The sequence below is a fragment of the Strigops habroptila genome, chromosome 5, assembly GCF_004027225.2.
Source record: "Strigops habroptila isolate Jane chromosome 5, bStrHab1.2.pri, whole genome shotgun sequence".
In the NCBI taxonomy this organism is placed as follows: Eukaryota; Metazoa; Chordata; class Aves; order Psittaciformes; family Psittacidae; genus Strigops; species Strigops habroptila.
The window spans coordinates 24,597,251-24,616,375 of NC_044281.2; the positions used below are offsets into that span (position 1 = coordinate 24,597,251).

The 19,125-nt window shown below is 45.9% G+C and overlaps 1 protein-coding gene across 14 annotated transcripts in view; it reads right to left on the minus strand.

Moving 5' to 3' along the window:
* The window catches only part of CAMK2G (calcium/calmodulin dependent protein kinase II gamma), a 123,772-nt gene that overhangs the window by 45,692 nt on the left and 58,955 nt on the right, over positions 1-19,125 (minus strand). For all 14 annotated transcript variants that reach the window (XM_030488960.2, XM_030488955.2, XM_030488949.2 and 11 more), the window contains 6 exons: positions 9,145-9,199; positions 8,503-8,568; positions 5,619-5,691; positions 2,404-2,506; positions 1,448-1,531; positions 501-595 (listed from right to left, as the gene is read on the minus strand). In XM_030488960.2, coding sequence (XP_030344820.1) covers positions 501-595; positions 1,448-1,531; positions 2,404-2,506; positions 5,619-5,691; positions 8,503-8,568; positions 9,145-9,199 — 476 coding nt within the window. The remainder of the gene's footprint in view (positions 1-500; positions 596-1,447; positions 1,532-2,403; positions 2,507-5,618; positions 5,692-8,502; positions 8,569-9,144; positions 9,200-19,125) is intronic.

Sequence of the window (19,125 nt, forward strand, 5' to 3'; positions counted from 1 at the left end):
GGCCCCTGCCATTCAGTTTTCTCACTGGGCTCCACACTTTCCACTGCTGGAAGAAACTCCTCTATGGCAATGAGGAGACCAGAGGCCACAATTTAACCTTTTAGTCAGAATGCTTCCCCATACTTTTAATTAGGCCTTGATAAAGACAGACTTCTTCATTCTACCTTCCCTGTGCTCCTCTGAAAGAATTAACATTGGCTACGTCTGCAGCACTTTGTGGTAAATGCACTAGAGGACACCATTTCCCATCATCTGCATTTCCAGCTCTGCATCTCCCTAATGACCAGCAACATCTTGGTGCCCACTGCAATGTTTCCACATATCCTTTCAGAAGCCCCGAACAGGACTGTACCCCAGGCAGTGAAGACAAGGTGTATGAACACGCCAAACATCACTTTGCACAGTAGCTTGGGGCCTGCTGCTAAACACCAAGTAAGATAGTGCCATGTTCTGGATGGCTTCTACACCCATGCAGGTACTCAGCAAGAAAGTGCCCTTACGTCATAGGCTCCGGCTTTGATCTGCTGATAGAGTTTGTGCTGATCTTCATCCCAAAAGGGAGGGTACCCCACTAGTAATATGTACAGAATCACTCCTGGGAGGGAGAGACACAGATACACTATGGTTAGGCTAATATGCCAATTATTCCTTCAGCCCCTCTTCCTTCCCTCTTGACAGTCCCCAAGGTAACGACTGCTCTATCTCTTCATTTGCCATCATATTTAGTCTTCTGAGGTAGAGAAAGACAGTGCAAACCTCTCCTCTGCTGAACCTCACCCTGGCACTTCACGTGCCAGGAGCTAGAACAAGGTGCATGATATTTTTCTACCCTCCTCTGGCTATCACGGCTGGTGAGCCACAACTCCCAGCTGCAATCAGAGTAAAATGAAGCCACCTTCCCTGGGGCTGCTGGGCAACAAGGGACTTTTTAAGAAGGACTACGGTTTTAGGTGCTTACTGTGCATGATCTTGGGACAAAAATGACACTGCCAAAGCTAACACTCTTGGCCTGCAGAGAGCCATTTAGTCCATGTCAGGCAACACTGATCACGTATCTTTAAACTTATCAGTCCCAGATACATTTACACTTCATTTTTTCCTTTTAAAAAAAGTCGTCTCTCTTCAGAATTTCATCTGCTACATAGTTAGAGTAATAGGAAATTGCTACACTTATCTAAACAACTGACTCTGCAAAGCATAGACAGGTCCTATCTCTTGAGTCTCAAACATTTGATAGGTGGCCTGAGGAAAGAACTAGGATCCAAAATCAAATGAGTTCAGGCTCCAGTATTAACTCCATCTACACAAGGTGCTTATCCTCAAGTGTGCCTTCATGTCTCCACCCAAGAAGGAGCACTGCATACCCTCCCAGCAATAGGTTATAAGGAATTGCTCTTCTACATGAAACGGTGTTGTTTAATTGTAAAACGCTTTGACAGAATCTTACCACATGCCCATATATCCACTGGTTTTCCATAAGGATCTTTTCTTAAGACTTCGGGGGAGAGGTAGCCTGGAGTGCCAGCAAACCCTGCCAGGAAATGGATGACATGAAGTACTTAACAGTACCCAAGCAGAAGAGATCTTGCCATATCATAAAATCCACTAGTGGTAACCAACAAATTCCAAAATCCATTTCCCACCCTTCATCTCATATTTGCTAGAGCTACCTCTTGGTAAACCAACAGAAGGCAGGAAGGGGAAAGGGGGAATCAGGTGGGATTGAGTATCTATGCAGTGCAGGAAAAACAGAAAAGAGAGATACCATGTCAACCAGCTGGGCACAAACTCATATGCCAGGCCTTATTTCACTGTTATATATAATGGCTTGGTGTTTGAAAACACAAGACCCAGATGGAACACATTCGATTGTGTCCCAAATGGTGAGGGCAGACCAAGAGCAGCAGCCATCTCTCCAGAATCTCTGCAGCATTGCAAAGTCTTAGAGCTGATGTTTAGCCTGAGAAGGTCTCATTTCTCATTATGTTTTAGCTAAACAAAGATAAGGCCAGATCCAAATGTGCCTGAGGAAGGCCAGGTCAAATGCATTTCTGTAAAATGACCAAAAGAATTCCAGATGTCTACACTCCTGAGCAGTAGGAAAGTTCAGATCAGGCTCTAAACTTAGCAGCTGCTTTCATCTCTGACACCAGCATCTACTGTAAACCAAGAATAGAGAAATACACAGACATTTTTTCTGTCTTTATTTATCATATTATTTCCTCTATTGCACCTAGGCTCGTGCCCAAGGGCCCAGAAGCTGAGATGCTTGGAAAGGAAGCAGCAATGCCAAACACACACAAGCATGCTGTAAGAGCTGAGAGAAAGTATTCAGGGAGGGTGCAACTCTACCAGACACCAGGAAAGGGGGGAGCAAAAGTGGGAAAGGTCAAACAGTCTTACCAAACCAGGCCTGCTGCTCTCCCTGGACTTCTATAGCCAGTCCGAAGTCAGCCAGTTTGACAGCAGCACCCTTACATTTACTTGCCAGTAGTAAATTCTCAGGCTGGGGAGAAGAAAGAAAAAAGGGGGTAAGAATGAAAGACTGACACCCTTGTTAAACCCTCCTACCTCACATCATTGAATTCAATCTGCTGACGGAATTTAGCAGGCAGGTACTAAAGTTGTTCAGGTGAAGACAGAGCAACAGAAATAAACGGCCTTAACCTAGAGCGGCAGAAAATCCTGAAGTCTAACTCAAATCCCCTGTGGGAGCCAGAGCCTCTCCTCACGCAGCCCATGCATTACATGCTGACACCAGAGGGCACTGGCAGTACGGTTCCTGCAGCACGGAACCCAAAATTTGTTTCTGTCATCCCCGCAGAGAGTAATTGAGCGGTGGGGGGAGAGATGCAGTAGATACAATCTGCAGTGATGTTTCTCCCCATGAACATTACACAGTCCCCAAGGCACTGGAAAAGTAAATATGATGCTAATAATGGCTGCCAAATACACCACTGTAATGTGGGAAGGCATCATCTAGATAGTGAGTAGCTTTCATCCCTTACAGAAAAAGCCTCAGCCTCAAATTGGCATAAGCAGCACAGCAGTGAGTAATCTTGTAAGCTGTTTCTTCATGCTACGTATTTACAGCAGCATAAAACATGCTGTCTTGCTACTGCTGCCACTGCATATACAACAAGCAAGTGTGCCACTTCCCCCATGTGCCAGGAAAGGGAGACTTTTGCCTAACAAAAGTCCTCCTTTCCACCTTGCACGAATCTCACTCTAATCATAATTCTGTTGTGTTCCAGCAGAGGACTTCAGCAGGCGGCTTAACTCAACTCCAAGAATTGGACTGAGAGTCAGCAGCTTCCTCTGAAGCACGAAAGCAGCTAGTTACATGGGACCTTTTGAAACCCCAAGGCCTTTAAGGTGGTGGCTATTACACCTCTGCAGGAAATCCAGCTTGTAGACAGGCAGGATAAAAGTGAATTCTCATCCTAACCCCTTATGATAATTTGTGTATTCATATCAACTTGAGTTTTTTAACCAAGCAAGGTGAAAAACTGGAAATCCAGAAACAGGAACTTGTCTCAGTTTCACAAATCTGATGAAGGTTTTTTTTGCAGCCTGCTCACCAGTTTCATCCCTCAATAACCCTCTATCCCTGTTCTGCCTGGCAGGAACATGACGCTTTACTCATTCACCTGCCTTAAAGTACTGGGCACATGCCTTGCTTCTGCTTTGAACAAAGGGAGAACAGCCTTGCCCATCACAGTCCTTGCCATGAGCTGCATGGGAGAAAGGGGAACTGAGACTCAATACATTTGGATGCCACTGGCTTTTCACTATATGGGAAGCGGGAAAGACTGTGTTAATCAAGCTACATTGATGAAAATTCACCAGTGTAAACAAATCCCTCAAGTGGAAGACCAGTGAAATCTGAAAATCTCTCCCAACTTCAGATCACACCTGGGCTTGGCTTGACTAAGAAACAGTGAAATTTAGGCCAGGCTTCTGCTGGCTAAGTACTATGTGCTTCTAAAATACAGCTACGAGCACCTTAACCCTAATGGTGCTTATCCATGTGAATGTTTGCCAACATATATATGGGTTGTCTCAGGTTTCACATGCTTTTTGGTAAGGATGTGAATGAATTCCCTAATTTCTTGCAGTCCCTATGGGCAGCTCAACATTTGAAGGTCTTTAAGAGCATGTCAGCCAAACGACAGGCTTATGAGAGGGACGTGCAAAAGGCTTCACTTGAAGCAAGCTCTGCAGTTATTACACCCTGATCCTGAAGGCCAAGCTTTTGGCAAGAAGCTAAATATTAAATAAAGAGCACGGGATCTTTTATTGCTAAACGGAATGGCTACTCTTCAGGCCTGGATAGCTTCAGTGAATCAGAGCAAGCAACAGAAGAAACACATTAACTACGGTGGGGAGTGTCCAGCAGGTGATAAGTTCTAAACAAGTTCACAACTTTCACACAAACAAAACCTGGGAAGCAAAACAGATTATATCTGAACACAGGATGCGAAGGAAAACTTAAACCATCCTGTACTGGAAAACACTACTGATACTGATAGAGGCCCTAATTTTGAGCAGTAGTACCTCTTGAAGGCTGCTTTATCAAAAGAAGGTGTCAGGTCTAATCCAGAGCAGCCACTCGTCAATAGATTGCTTGCATCTTTTCACAGTGCTCTGAATCAGAAGGCCAAAAATGTTGCATGGGAGTTTGCCAGAAACACTCAGGGTTAACAGCTGTCCACTAGATCTAAACACTGGGGGAACACTGCCACCAAGCTTGCAACACACTTCTACCTTGCTCTCTGCAAAATATTTTTATACTTTTCCCCTTATGCAATGTATAACAAACCAAACCCAGCACTAGTAGCACGCGTCATCCTGCATTAACTTAACTGGACCGCTGGTGGCCATCACCATTCCCACTTTAGACAGAGAGGGCTGCAGGGTAGGCAGACCTTCCCGCACAAAACTCTTCATTCTGGAGCCTGCCCAGCTCCCAGTACAGCTGGCACTGCGTGGGAAGGGGGTTAAAGCAACTTACACTGCAGGGGCTCTGGGTCTATAAATGTTATAACATGGCAAATGGTCGATTCACCCAGTGTTTAACTGGCCATCAATTCTGAGTTTGGATTAAAAGAGCTTCTAGTGATGAGAGAAGGAAGAAATGATGTGAAAAATTCTTGCTGAGCAGCTCTGCTACAGCCCAATGGCATGTGTTTGGCAACAGCACAGAACAAAAATATACATGCTCTGTGCAGACAAACTCAACCTGGCAGATTGAACAGAGATTGCCCCAGGTCTCTAGAGATCTCTTCAATGGCAAACTAGAAAGTGTCCTTCATAACAATGAATCCTACCCAAGTTTCTCTGAAAGTCTACTGCACTCCAAGGTTCACAACTACTCCATCCTGGAGCTGCCTCAGAGAGGCAGACAGTTGGCAAGGCTCATGAAGACTGAGAACTTCCTTGGGAGTTCAGCACACCCTCTAGAAAACTCTGAAGGAATACATTTGTGTTTCAGGAACCCCTGAGCCCTGTTCAAGTGAAAAAATCCTGCCAGCTGGCAACACGGTATCCCTGTCTTGCCTCTTCCAATGATCCCCTGGCTGCTCTCCTCAGCCTTCATGGCACGGAGGAAATATTACCTTCAAGTCCCTGTGCACGATATCATGCTGGTGAATGTGATTCACACTCTCCAGTATCTGATGAATACAGTGGCTGCAAGATAAAGGGAAAGACACACAGAGTTATGCATACACACTTGGCATCTCATCTCATCCCAGAACTATTTCCCTAACTTTTATATTTGTACCAGGGACAGTTCAAGACCCCAGGCTGAGTCCCTTCATCATGCCCACTGGATGACACAGCTCAGTACCATCACAGCTGGATGCCCCCAGCCCTTTCAGCAACAGGATGCTAAACATCCTATCTGTAGCAGGGCCACAAAGCCTTCCTCCTGCCTCCCTTCATCTCCTTCCTTTCCTCCCCATTACACTAACCATCTCACTTGTCTCTTCAGCCAACAGTGAGCACCCCACACAGGAGAACTGAGGCACTCGAGTGTCTACAAACAGCAGCCAAAATTGGGTAAGCAAGACCAAATCACTTCAGGAAACATTCAGCTGGGCTAGTCCCGAGAAAAGAATAAACTTTCAGAGAGCAGCAGCCTCCCCCAGCAAATTCAGGATGATGACTCCTGGGTGCCTGCCAGTTTGCAAAGCTTTCAGAGCAGCATCTCAAGCACTTTACATACACAATGTGCACACACACCCGCTTGCTGGGTGCCTTTTAAGTACAGATCCCACTTAAGGGGTTAGTGATCTGAAAAGCAGACTCATTCCCTGTTAAGTGCAGTACGCTGCACTCCCCTAAGCTCACAGAAAACCCCATCTCTGCCACTCTCACTGCTGTAACCACAGGGGCAAAAGCAAGATGTTATTCACACCTGTCGCTTAAGGACAGTGCAACACACCCATGAGTGAGATTTCTGGTTGAAAACATCTCTTCCACTAAACATTTACTCAGCTCCCAAGGGTGAATGTGGAATGCGGTAGGCATTCAGACAACTATGGCTGGGCACTAAGCACCCAGATGTGGGCAACTCGGGTGGGTGTGTGTCCTCACTGCAGCATCAGTCAGTCCCCTCACTGAATTCTACACATCTCAGGGGAAAAGATTTGAAATGAGTGAAATATTTGAGGGAAGAGAAATTGGCCACTGGAAAAGATGTGAAGAGGGTGATGGGAGGAGGGAAAGACGAGGTGCGGCACTGTGTATTTGCTACCCCCGCCCCTCCAGAGCTGGCAGCATAATCCTCAGGGTTGGAGTCCATGAATATCTCCCCGCTCCCAAAACAAAAATGTATAATTAGAACACAGCCGAGTCTGAGCGAGGGAGATTTTCTGGCCAAAAATGGCAAAAGTGTGAGGTGTCCCAGGCGAGCCAAGCACAGCGGATTGGCACAGACCTCACTCCCTCACTCTCCCAGCCTGCTCTGGAATTCAGCTCAGCATGGGGAGAGAAAGGGAGGAGTTTCACTTTGTCATCTTGTGGGCACTGCGAGACCTGGCCAGCTGACAGTCAGAGTGGCTGAGCACCCTGAGGAAGTCATGCAGAGAAACAGACTGTTCTCCTCTTCCCCTAACCCTGCCATAATTTTCCTGAGCAGTGCTGGTCGCTGCCAGCTCTTGACCATTTCAGGGAACAGGCGCTGGCAAGAGGGACAGGATGAAGGATGATGATTGATCACCTCAAAACTTCCCAACTTCAAGGCAGAACAGCTTGAATGACTGTGTATCTGTCTGAGGTGCTGTGCCTATAACGTCTGTACAGCCCACCGAAAACATCTACAGGGCTCTCGGACCTCTCTGCCAGGAGCTCCATCAGAAATGACGAGCCCACTGGCCTTCCCCATCAGCAGACGGCTCACGATGGAGTGCATGGTGCAATGCCTCACTTGAAAGCATCATGCAATGCCCAGAAGATAGAGGCTGTAAGCGTGTAAGAGAGAAAGCAAACAAGCGCTCGCAGATTCCACTAACACACCAGGTCATGCTCTATCCTTCCTTGCACCCAGTATGATCTTCTTCACAGTACAGCCTACCAAGCTTACCCTGGAGCAGCACTCACTGCTTTCTTCTTACCCCTCTCACAGTTTCCCTAATTCCTGTTCCAGCAAGGGTTAGGATCAGATAAGAACACGTGTGCAGAATAAGCTGAGGTGAAATGTCACCATTGTGCCACTTCCAGACCCTGCTAAAGCAGAACAGGAGCTGCTTAATCCCAGCTTTGATTCCAAACACTGCACGTCCAGCAGATGGACAGGTCAGAGAACACCTTCAGCTACTGCTGCACAAAACACTGACCCGGCATAAACAGCAAAGGGACAAGCACAGGCCACTTCAGGAAGCTCACACATGGGAGAGAGGGGACACACTCTGAAAAAGACCTCTAAATCTTTTTACGTTAAAATACAAAGGCTACTCTCACATATCGTACCTTTTCTCATTGTGCCTACCAGCTCACAGAGAGGACTTTCACAGAAACATAGCCTTCAAAGCCCACTCTTCCCCCTGCCCCGTAAACCATCACCTAGACACAAGCAAACTGAATGGTCTGCCCGACAGCAATGGCACATCACCGGAACCCCTGCCAGAGGTCAAGCAGGCAGTGCTCTCACAGCCACAGGCCAGCTCTCCCCAGCGCTTGCTCACCAGGGACGTACTGTCACCACCCACCGGAAAGATCAGGCAGACAAAGCTGCTAGCAACGGGTCTCCCAGCAAAGAGCACAGCGTCTGCAAGTGGCAAAGACGGCAGCGCTGCGCAAGCAACAAGGGCTAGAGCTGCGGTGAGTCAGGCTGACCGGTGAACATAGTTTATGCTAATAGCAGAAAGAGGAATTATATTTTTCAGATGGGGAACGAGAGTTTCAGAACAAAGCCATGCACAAAACAGGAGTCACGGAACTCATTTCACTTGCCAACACATGTGGCACATACACAGAAGGGTCTGGAAACAGTCTTACCTGGCATCTGCTTCACTGTAGTATTCTCTGGCAACAATATCCTCAAAGAGCTCCCCACCTGTAACTCTGGAGTGCAAAACAACAAGGGAGGTTAGAGAGCCTGTGCACTTCTAGCTCAAGGCTGCACAGGGCATATGCAGCCATCTGCCTGGGCTCTTTCCAGCAGCCTGCGTGGGGACCTGCAGCACAGGGGAGCCAGGGCAGAGCTCCACTACCACAGCACCAGCACTGATATGTCCCTATGACTGACCCCTTGGACTGCCATTTCACCAGCAGTGTACTGTTAACACACTGGGCACAAATTGTCCATGTGCCTCTACAGAGCTCAGTATATGCTAAGCTTGGGCAGAACACTTCTCATCAACCCCCTCCAGACTGCCTCAGAGACAGCAGTCAAACAGCCTCCCTATACAGGATAGCCATCCTTTGCCATCCCACACCTACGCCTGCTGCCACAAGCCTTCCTGGTCCATCCCCTACCACACAGTCAATGGATTTTGTCAAATAGGCCAGAGGTATCTACAGGTCTCTAAAGAGAAAGGGAGAATTGTACTAATGCAGGTTCTTTTTATTCCACTCTTAGTCAAGCATCCACGTGCCTCTATCACTGGTGAAGCATCAAAGCCAAAGACAGACACTTACAGATCAAAGACGAGGTAATGGAAACCTTCTTCTGAAATACTGTCATGGAGCCGCACTGCAAAAACATAATCAAGAAATGGAGATTTACAGAGCATGTAGCAAATATGACACTTAACAAATCAAACCCATGCACACAGCCAAGTTCTCCCTCAACCCAATCAGTCTATTAATTCCCCATGCCCTTCACTTTGTGTGCTCACTTAGTGGCCTATTTCCTTTTGTTATCTCAAAGGAACAGATGGGTGTCCTTCACATACACCCACCCCTTCCCAGCGTCAAAACAAACTCTAAATATCTTTGACCTCCTGTTCATTCTCCTTCTCTAACACTTCAGCACCCTCCTTTTCACATCTGCCTACTCTTTCCTCCGTGCTCATGTTTTGCCATTTCTCCCCACCCATTCTTATTTCCCAAAACAAACCATTTTCAGAATTTCCAAACAAGCCCTCAACCCCAAAATTGACTTCCAACCTCATCTGTATATCAGTGCCATTGATGTCCCTTCTGCTTTTCATCTGTCAGTTGAAGTTACTTCAACTCCATGAAGTTCCCTTCTTTTACTTCCTTTTCCTCACTTCATTCTGACTTTTACTCCAAATACTTAAACAAAATTCAGAGCCAGTTCCTTGTCTCATTTTTTTTTCTGATCTGTTACAGACATATCTGATCCATTCCCCTTCTCACAGTTTCATTGCCCTTCAGCTTCCTTACCTATCCTCCCCCCGAGTTCTGCTCCTGTTGCCTAAATTAACCTTCATCTTTTCCCTTTCCTTATCCCCTTTAACCTGCAGGACTGGGGTTGCCTCCATGGCCCACTGTCCCCTGGCACTCTGGGGGTCTCCAGGGCTCTGTCCTGCTTTCCCCACATTACACACTGGCAATAACCATTGTATCTATGCAGCCAGAAGAGTCCCATTTCCTCCTGTCTAAAACAAAATCTCAACTTCTTTGATGTTTATTGGACATCTAGGCACTAATTCTAATCCCGAAGAAACAAAGCCCTTAATTTCATATTGCTACCTACCCCCTACTCTTTGCTTCCTCCCCTGCTGGAAAACATCACTATTTTCCCTGCCAGAGTCACAAGCTAGCAATCCTAATTGATTCAATTCCTCAACCTTCACACCCTGACCAGGACTTCTTCTTGTCTTCACATGACCATCTACAGTCTCCCCCTGTTGATTCACCCAACTGAAGCACTTAGCTGAGATTAGACTGTGTCTCAGTCACTGTAACACCTTTTAATTGAGTATTGACCAAAGTAACATTACTGTTCTCATCTCTACAAGAAAAATCTTGTTATCCTGCTTGGTCACTATAATGGTACCTTTGCCTCTCTTCCCTGTTTTCCATTCTCTTCCACATAAAATACAGGTGACCTGTCTTGACTTTTCTCAACATAACGATTTTCTCTCTGCCAGTATTAAGAGGTCAGTTTGCACCTCTTATTGGCGCATGACATCAGCTACCATCACCGTCTTGGGAATGTTTCAAACAAGCACTTGGCACATGCTCCTACCTCATATGGAACAGCTTTTGCAAATGTTCTCAATGCTCTCCCCTCCAACCCTCCCTGCAACTCCCCTCCCTCCCCTCCCTCCCTCTCCCCTCCAACTCTCCTTTGCTAAGATACCCTTCCACACGCATGCAAACACACACAAACTCAAAATTGAGAGTAGCACAGATGTGCAGAGTCCACTGCCACTACCTTTCCTAAAAGGATTGCATTCTTTCCTTATGCTTTCTGCCTATACTTTCCTGTATTTTCCCTGCCTTTATCTACAAGCTCTCTGAGCTGGTCCCTTGACCAATTTCCTTTCCTTAGCATTTCTACTGCATCTAACCACAGGGGTTTGGGAGGAGCACTCCACCCAGCACAATGCCACAGACAAGCAAGTACAGTTAGAGTACCTATACAGCAGGTGTTTCAGGTGCAACATGCTGTTCCTACAGCATGAAAACAGAGACACATCACCTTTATGAACTGTGTTCCTCAAATCATTCACTGCAAAAAATTTTTTTTCCAAGTAAGCAGTTTTAGTTGGCTTTGTAATAACTTCATTACTATATAATTTTATGTTTACAAGAAAACTTGCCTTCTGAGCAGCTGGCAGAAACCAGCAAATGCAGCATTACAGAAATGCAAGTGAGAAGAAGGGTATTTCCTAGGAGAACAATTTCCATTCAAGACTGGAAACAAGATGGGAAATGCCTGAAACAGACACTTGGATTGCCAGTGAAGGGCAATTTTACTCCAGTGCCCAAGACCATTTGAGGTGAATGCAGGAGACAGGCACATGAACAAAAGCTGAGGCCCAGGTCACAGGCAAAAGTCTGTGAAGAGACCTTATGAAGAGGGAACAGATGGAGAAACTTCAAGGAAAGCTGAACATGTTAACAAGGTCATGTCTGGTGACACTCGGTGTGCACAAGAGAGCATTCTCCTTTCTCTGGTACCTGAAAGGTCATCGGATCACTGCAAGAAACCAAGCAGAGAGGAGAGCAGCATGAATGAAGCCCTGACAGAAGAGGAGCACAGCCACCAGCCAGCTGAGAGCAGAGGCCATGAAAACGGAACAGCAAACACTTTGCAGGTAGAAGTGAGAAATAGTGAACAATAAACTTTGATGTAAAGATGCAGGCAGCAAATTATGTCAGAAAATAAAACAAATAAGCTGATTGGTGCTATTTCTTTGTCCTGAAGAGAGCAATTTTGTCAGATACATTATGAAAAGGGAAGGAAGTAGCAATTCAGCTGGCAGAGACTGGCAGAGGCAGCAGAAAGAGCCTTCAAGGACAGTAAAACACTCTTTGCATCCTTAGGTGAGGAACAATGACAGGAGGACAGAGACAGTCCATAAATACTGACGCTGTACATCGCCCTAGGGCTGCACAGCAAAAGCAGGCCTTGGAGGCAGGACGCAGGTCATTAACTTAAGGGACCTGCCTCCTCGCGATAGCCCAGAGCAATGCTGGAACAAAATCTGCACAAGATTTAATCTGCTGAGGTAACAAAGCTCAGGGAGTAAACAGTGCAACAGCAAACTCCAGAAAAGCTATAGGAAAGATGACAGCGGCCCCTCCATGGGAATAATTAGTAACAGCTCAAAACATTAGGCTTAAAGTGAGGAGAAGGGCAGCAATGAGGGGAGTTGACCTGCTGGAAAGCAGTTTTGTGGAGAAGGACCTGGGGGTCCTGGTGGACAAGTTAACCATGAGCCAGCCATGTGCCCTTGTGGCCAAGAAGGCCAATGGTATCCTGGGCTGCATTAGGAAGAGTGTGGCCAGCAAGTCGAGGGAGGTGATCCTCCGCTTCTACCCTGCCCTGGTGAGGCCACATCTGGAGTACTGTGTCCAGTTTTGGGCTCCCCAGTTCAAGAAAGACAAGGAGCTACTACAGAGGGTCCAGTGGAGGGCTACAAAGATGATCAGGGGACTGGAGCATCTCTCATATGAGGAAAGGCTGAGAGAGCTGGGCCTGTTTAGCCTGGAGAAGAGACAACTGAGAGACAATGCTTACAAATATCATTCGGGTGAGTATCAAGAGGATGGTGCCCAGAGACAGGATAAGGGACAATGAGCACAAACTGAAATACAGGAAGTTCCGCCTGAATACAAGGAAAAACTACTTTGAGGGTCACAGAGCACTGGAACATGCTCAGAGAGGGCTGCCCAGAGAGGTTGTGGAGTCTCCTCTAGACATCTTCAAAACCTGCCCGGGTGCGATCCTCTGCAACCTGCTCTAGGTGAATCTGCTTTAGTGGGGGGTTGGACTAGATGATCTCCAAAAGTCACTTCCAACCCCAACCATTCTGTGATTCTGATCTCCATTACTACCACAAGTTCAGCTTCAACCAAGCAGTTGAGCAGAGCCCACATAGGCTGTGCATACCTGTGTAACCTGTTGATATGAGAGGGTGAGAAATACAATCATCTGTAGATGCTGGAGAGTAAAGGGTTCCTCAAAACTGACTATCCATGGTAAGAAAAATGAAGAATTACAAGTATTCATCCAGTTAAGCTTTTCTTCTAAAATATTACTGAACCCTTTTTCTTTCTGGCTCTTGTCAGAGGAGCAGTGACATCTATGCCTAGCTGCAGGCTAGACAAATACACATATCACAAGAAGTGATAAGAAGAGTCTCAAGTCACAGCAACACGGGAGTTGCACAACACAGGGTCTTCCAACAGATGATCAAACTACAAAAGAGTCCAGTACTTGCCAAGGAACCTGATCTCTGTTCACCAAAAGATGAAGTAGATTACTTCTAGTAACTGATTCTGTCACCCGGAAGCAGCAATTCAAACCATATTTCTTCCTGTACAAACACTCTTAACAGAGAGATTCTTACAAATGTAGGAAATCAGTCCCTGCCAACACCACACACAGCCAGGGTCACTTGATGGCTGTTCCCACGTCAAAGGTCTCTGATGGATGAATGAGCACATACTACAATGGTTAGCAAGAACAGTCAAGGAGAGGGGAGGAAGAAAGAAAACAGAAGCAAGTCAGACAAATCAGTGCCTGATTTAGTCAGGCACTAAATCAGTTACAGGATACAGTGAAAGACTTAACCCAAGGTTTTAGAGCACAGAAAACTCCAGTCCACACAAAGAATGGCTTGCAGAGTTCACAAGCACATCTGATTTTTAAGACTGTCAAGTCTTCCAGATAACTTCAGGAATAGTAAATGAAACTGCACAACACTAGTAAGCAATGCCAGAACAAATGCTATCCAAAGGAGCAGAATCAGTTACAGTCTGTTAGGTAGAAATATCATCTGCACCAATACCAGCTGGTCGGCCAGCAGGAAGTGTGCATCACCACTTGCCTAACTTTCTTCATACACAGTCCTGAATCTGGTACTGTAGTGGTACTCCAAATGTAATGAGAGACCGCTACCTAAATCTGTCCCTCCAATTTTAAATGCACACCTGTAACCCTGCACTGTTAAAGAGCTGCAATGCATCACTACACACAAGGCACAACCTAGCTAACTGGTTTAAGCATCCTTTTCTTCTCTCGGTCTCCTCTCCAGCCTCATCCTACATAAACTGGTCTCAGCTGCACAGGCAGCATCTCCAAAAAGCTGGTCTTTTGTTAGAATAACTAACAACGTTAAAAACAGTGAGACCAAACCACTGCCTTTCCCCAAAACCCCAGATCTTCAACCCCACCTGATGCAAGCTATGCATCTGTCTTGTGTGGGTGTTAAGTCAGGTCTGAGGCCCTGATGCAACCCAGAGCATTTGCAAAGAGCCAGATACCACAGTGAGTGGCTCAAGGGGACATACTGCGGTTACTGAACCTAACAGCAGCTGGGTACCAGGAGTTCAAGCACTTTCTAAGAACATCTGCTGTGACTATTACTGTTCTCTGCCTGCTATCTTCAGAGTCTTGCTGGAAATCTTGCCTCAAGAACAAAGCTTCAAACTGATACTTCAAAGTGGTTCAAAATCCTCATGCATGTACAGTTTTTATTTTAGAAAAAAAAAACCAAACCCAACTAATAAGCCGTCATATTAACTACAGAAAATTAAACATTTTAGTGAGAAACAGCAATACAGTAACAGTCATGCCACATGGTTTCTATTCCCATAAAATAAAGTGGCCCTGTAGACGCAGCCCCAGTTCTCTGATGCTGTGTGAGTGTGATGCAAGTGTGATACAAAGCAAGTAAGCATAAGAGGAAAATCTCCCTCACACAAACTGTACCAGCCTAACAACCAATGTAAATTGCTGCTGAGTCACGCAAAGCAAGCCTCTGTGAATGCAAAAGTTGAAGTGAATCATGAAGACATCAGCAAAGAGTTTTATTTTTTTATAAAAGCCTACCTGAACTACAGGAACATAAAAGGACATTGAAAAGGATCAGGCGTCTCACTGTTAAAAGATCACATGGTAAAAGGCCAACTTTCACTGGGGTCTGTCCAGGGCAGGGTCACAAGCACAGATTATGCCTAGCCTAGATTTGACCCACATCTTCCCTTCACTCTGCCCACTGCACTGAATATTATCTTTTCACTCTTATGTCAAGTGTAACAGGCCAGGAGCATTGATGTCTGCTACATAAGGTCCAGGACAGAGGAGCAGGGCTGACTGGGGGCTCAGCCCACGGTTGGGGCAGGTAGGCCCTTGTAACATAGGGTGGTTTCTGGCAATCTGCTGCAAAGTAAATCTCAGCAAGGAAAGTACTTATCGAAGTCCCAACAAAAGGCAAATACACAAACAGAAGAATAATTTCACGGGCCAATTCCCAGTATCTTCACTTTTCAATTACTCATCTCCGCTTAGGAAAAGGTAACATGGGCTGAAATATGCTTGCTCCTACCTATCACTGTCTTTGCCTGTCCTTAGGGACAGCGCTCAAACTACAGAGTAGGTTAATCCTGTCTGCTAAATCTAGGTTCACTGGTGTTGCTAAGTGTAAAGCATTTGGATATTATGGGAATGTAAAGGACACTATCAGCCAACTACCTGTGCACCAACACACATGGTGTGCTGTGATTATATAGTATTTGGGACTCTCAAATCAAGTAGCCCTTGTTGCAGTACCTTCAGCAGAGCTAATACATGGCAACAGAGATTTCTGGTTGTCTCCTGGGTGGTAAGAATTTTAACACAGGAACTCTTTCACACAGCCTTACTAGTGGAAACTGAAAAGTGCTCTGGGATGTTCTGGCCTGAACAATCCTATTTAAAGGCCAGCCACTCATTAGAAACAGCCCCAGCTTCACTTCTCAGCAGTTTCCAACCAGACATCAGACATTTGCCTGTATCATGGAGAAGAAAGGGAGGAGGTAAGAGGTACCACAAAAGGCATATTTCAAGAGACTGCGCATGCCAGAAGCAGCAGAATAAAACTGGAGGCTAAAACTTGCCTGATGCCCTCTACCACAGATATCCTCCAACGTACCAGGAGATGCTGAAACTACAGACACACATACCCGAGGCCCGACAGACTGCAAACTGAGCACTGTCGTCCGTGGCAGCATGAGTGACAAGTCAACTGACGCAGACGGCTGCCACCCACTCTCCACTCTCCCAGCTGCTCACCAGCCTGGGCAGCCAATGTCCCCCCACCTCCGAGCCTGGCTGTGCGCCAGGACGCTTCCCGCACGGCTCACATCGCTCAGGATGCCTGTCCCGCAAGGAGCCACCACCAACCTGCAACTGCCTGTGAGCTGGGTGCTCAGCTCCCACCCCAGCTGTTCCTCTAATTACATTAAACACACAGAATTCAGCTGCAGCTGCTCAGGCTGCTTCCAAAAGGACTCTCCCTTTAATTAAAAAGTTGCTATTAAAAAGCATTAAATTGTGTAATGCAAATAATCCTCTACAAATCATCTGTCCCAGCAGCTAATGACCAGCTTTGTTAGAGCAGTAACTAACAGCAGCAGGACAGTTAGCTAAAGGACATAGCATGCTGCTGTTAACCAGTCCCTTAGGAATGTGGACTCTTTCCCTCCTCCTCCTTCCAAATCTGACAGAGAGGTTACAGTATGCTGGATATATACCAGCTTGCTGTAAAGTCCCCAAGCCTGCAGCATTTCACACCAATTGCAGTTCTAAAGCTTCAGAAAATGGAAGAGAAGAAGGGCTTGTTAACACTCTGCTCCGGTTCAGGCAGAACCAAGCTGCTACAGGCTCTGCAAAACCAGACAAGGAACCGTCTAAGGGAGTATGAAAATGCACACACGCACACAGAGGTGGGCACGCTTTTCTTCCCCCTCACCACTGTTCTCACTGTAACCTTTTTAACACTCCAGCCCTAAAAAATTAGGTTAAACAGTGCCCTTTCTACTACACGTAATGTCAAGTCAGGGGAAATTCCCTTATACATAGAAATTCACGGCCTAGAAGGCAGTTATAGGGAGAACAGTATCTTTCCTGTTAAGAAACTAGTCCTGCAGAGGTAAAAACCAAAAGTAGAAAAAGAAAACAAAGTATTTTTAAAAAACATTTCAGTGCCAACTAAATGTTATTTTTTCCTTTGATTTTGCAATGTCTGTACTGAAAGGCTGAAGTTCGGCACGATACATAACATTTAGTATGCCCTACTTAAACATTACATGAGCCAGAAAGAGTGCATTAGCAGGAAGATTTCCTACTCTCCTGATAACAGTGCAATCACAACCATCCAGAATTGTTATTAATAATTTCCGATTATCCACATACCAGATAAGCAAAGTACTTCTGATAACCACTAGTATTGCATGAGAGCTTTTTCTAAACCCCCCTGCCCCCCCAAATAACAACAAGCCAACTTTATCGGTATCTCAAAGAAAATACACACAGAACACCCACTTCATTAGAATTAACAAAGATAGAGGCCATGACAAATTTTAGGTCTCTCATACAGGCTCTGCAACTGCACTACACACATTCCTGCCATCAGGCACAAATCAGCCTTTGGTGTTGCAAAGCAGCGCCTGCCCATGCATCCCCCCAAAGTTGTTGTATTAACCTGATTTTCACAACTTGTTTCTCACCTTGCCCAGGACAGTCATGAAACCTTGCCACAGAGACAAGCTCTGTTCAAAAGGTGAGTTGTTGCTTGCACAATTTCACCAGAGTGCAGCCATCCCTCTTTCTGTTTAGTGCTCAGGCAGGGGGAACACCAAAGGAGGCTCTTTCCCTCAATGTTTTTCTAAGGGGAGGGAGGTGTGCAGTAGGGGAATCCTCCTCCAACATTTGCAGTACCTTTGAGTGGGATGAGTCTGGCCATCATCCCACTATTTTTTTTTTTTTAAGGAATTGCTTGCATACAGATAAATCTCTCTGCTAAATATATGAATAATGGAATCTGAATACCTCCCTAGTACAGACCACAAAGACGGACAGAATAAATACATCCTCTGGCAAGGAAGAAAAATGCAATTGTTACTCAATTGCCAAATTGAGGGCGATTATGGAGAAATGCTTTCCTTAAAACTACAAGAAAAGCTATAGGAAGAGGAGGAAGAAAAGGGAGAAAAGAAGAAAAGATTAATAAACAATAGTTAGGGAAAGAAGTAACTGGGAGAATCAGAATGGGAACTAAAAAGCTGGGCTGCCTGGTGTTTTGGGGAGCCTCCTCTCAGTCAGACACACATGGGCATTCACCTAAATCCCCAACAGTGCAGGGACCGGAAATGATAAATGGTAACTTGCAGCTCGAAGGCTCAGGCTTTGCAGCAGGGACGCACTCTAGCTGATATTCTCTTTGGGGGTTTTGTGAGTGTCTGGTGCTGGGGTTTTTTCTTTTTTTTTTTTTTTTTTTTTTGGTTGGTTGGTTGGTTTGGGGTTTTTTTTTGGGGGGGGGAGGAGGTAGAAGGAAGAAGAGCAGGTTAAAGACATAAGGCCAAGAACATCACTGCATCATTGTTTGACCTCTTAGGAAGCACAGCAACTTGCTGTCCTCTCAGACAGCCCCATGACACTTGCAAAGAAAAGCTGCTCAGTAACTGAGAAAGCCGTAAAATACAACTGTTGCTACAAGGTCTCTTCCCCCCTCGTTTCCCTTTCTCCACACCATCCCCTCTTGACACCAGTTTTACCCAAGAAAAGGAGCAGTCCCCCAGCAGAAATCGCAGGGCAGCAGCTTTAAACAGCAGGCCAGGCATGGGAACATCCTACTTGGAAACCACGGTGTTTACATAGGGCAGCAAGCAGTGGCCAAACCACTGGAGAATCCCCAGCATTTTAACTATTCTTTGCACATAAGATCCTTTCTGTCCCAATTGCAAAGGCAGTCTGGATGTCTGCAGCCAAATGAAAACAAGGAAATCTGCTGTTTACAGCAAAACACAGCCTACGCTCTTTTCTTGTTCACTAAGAAAGCAATTCAAATCTCTCGTTAAGGAAAAGGTGATAGGAAAACATTCCAAGTGGCAGCAGGGGGCAAAAAGTGAAGGCCTGCTTATCAAGAGTAGTGTCTCAAAATAAGGAATGAGAGAACCTTAAGCTGTGGCTGATACCACTAAGACAACAAATCCAGC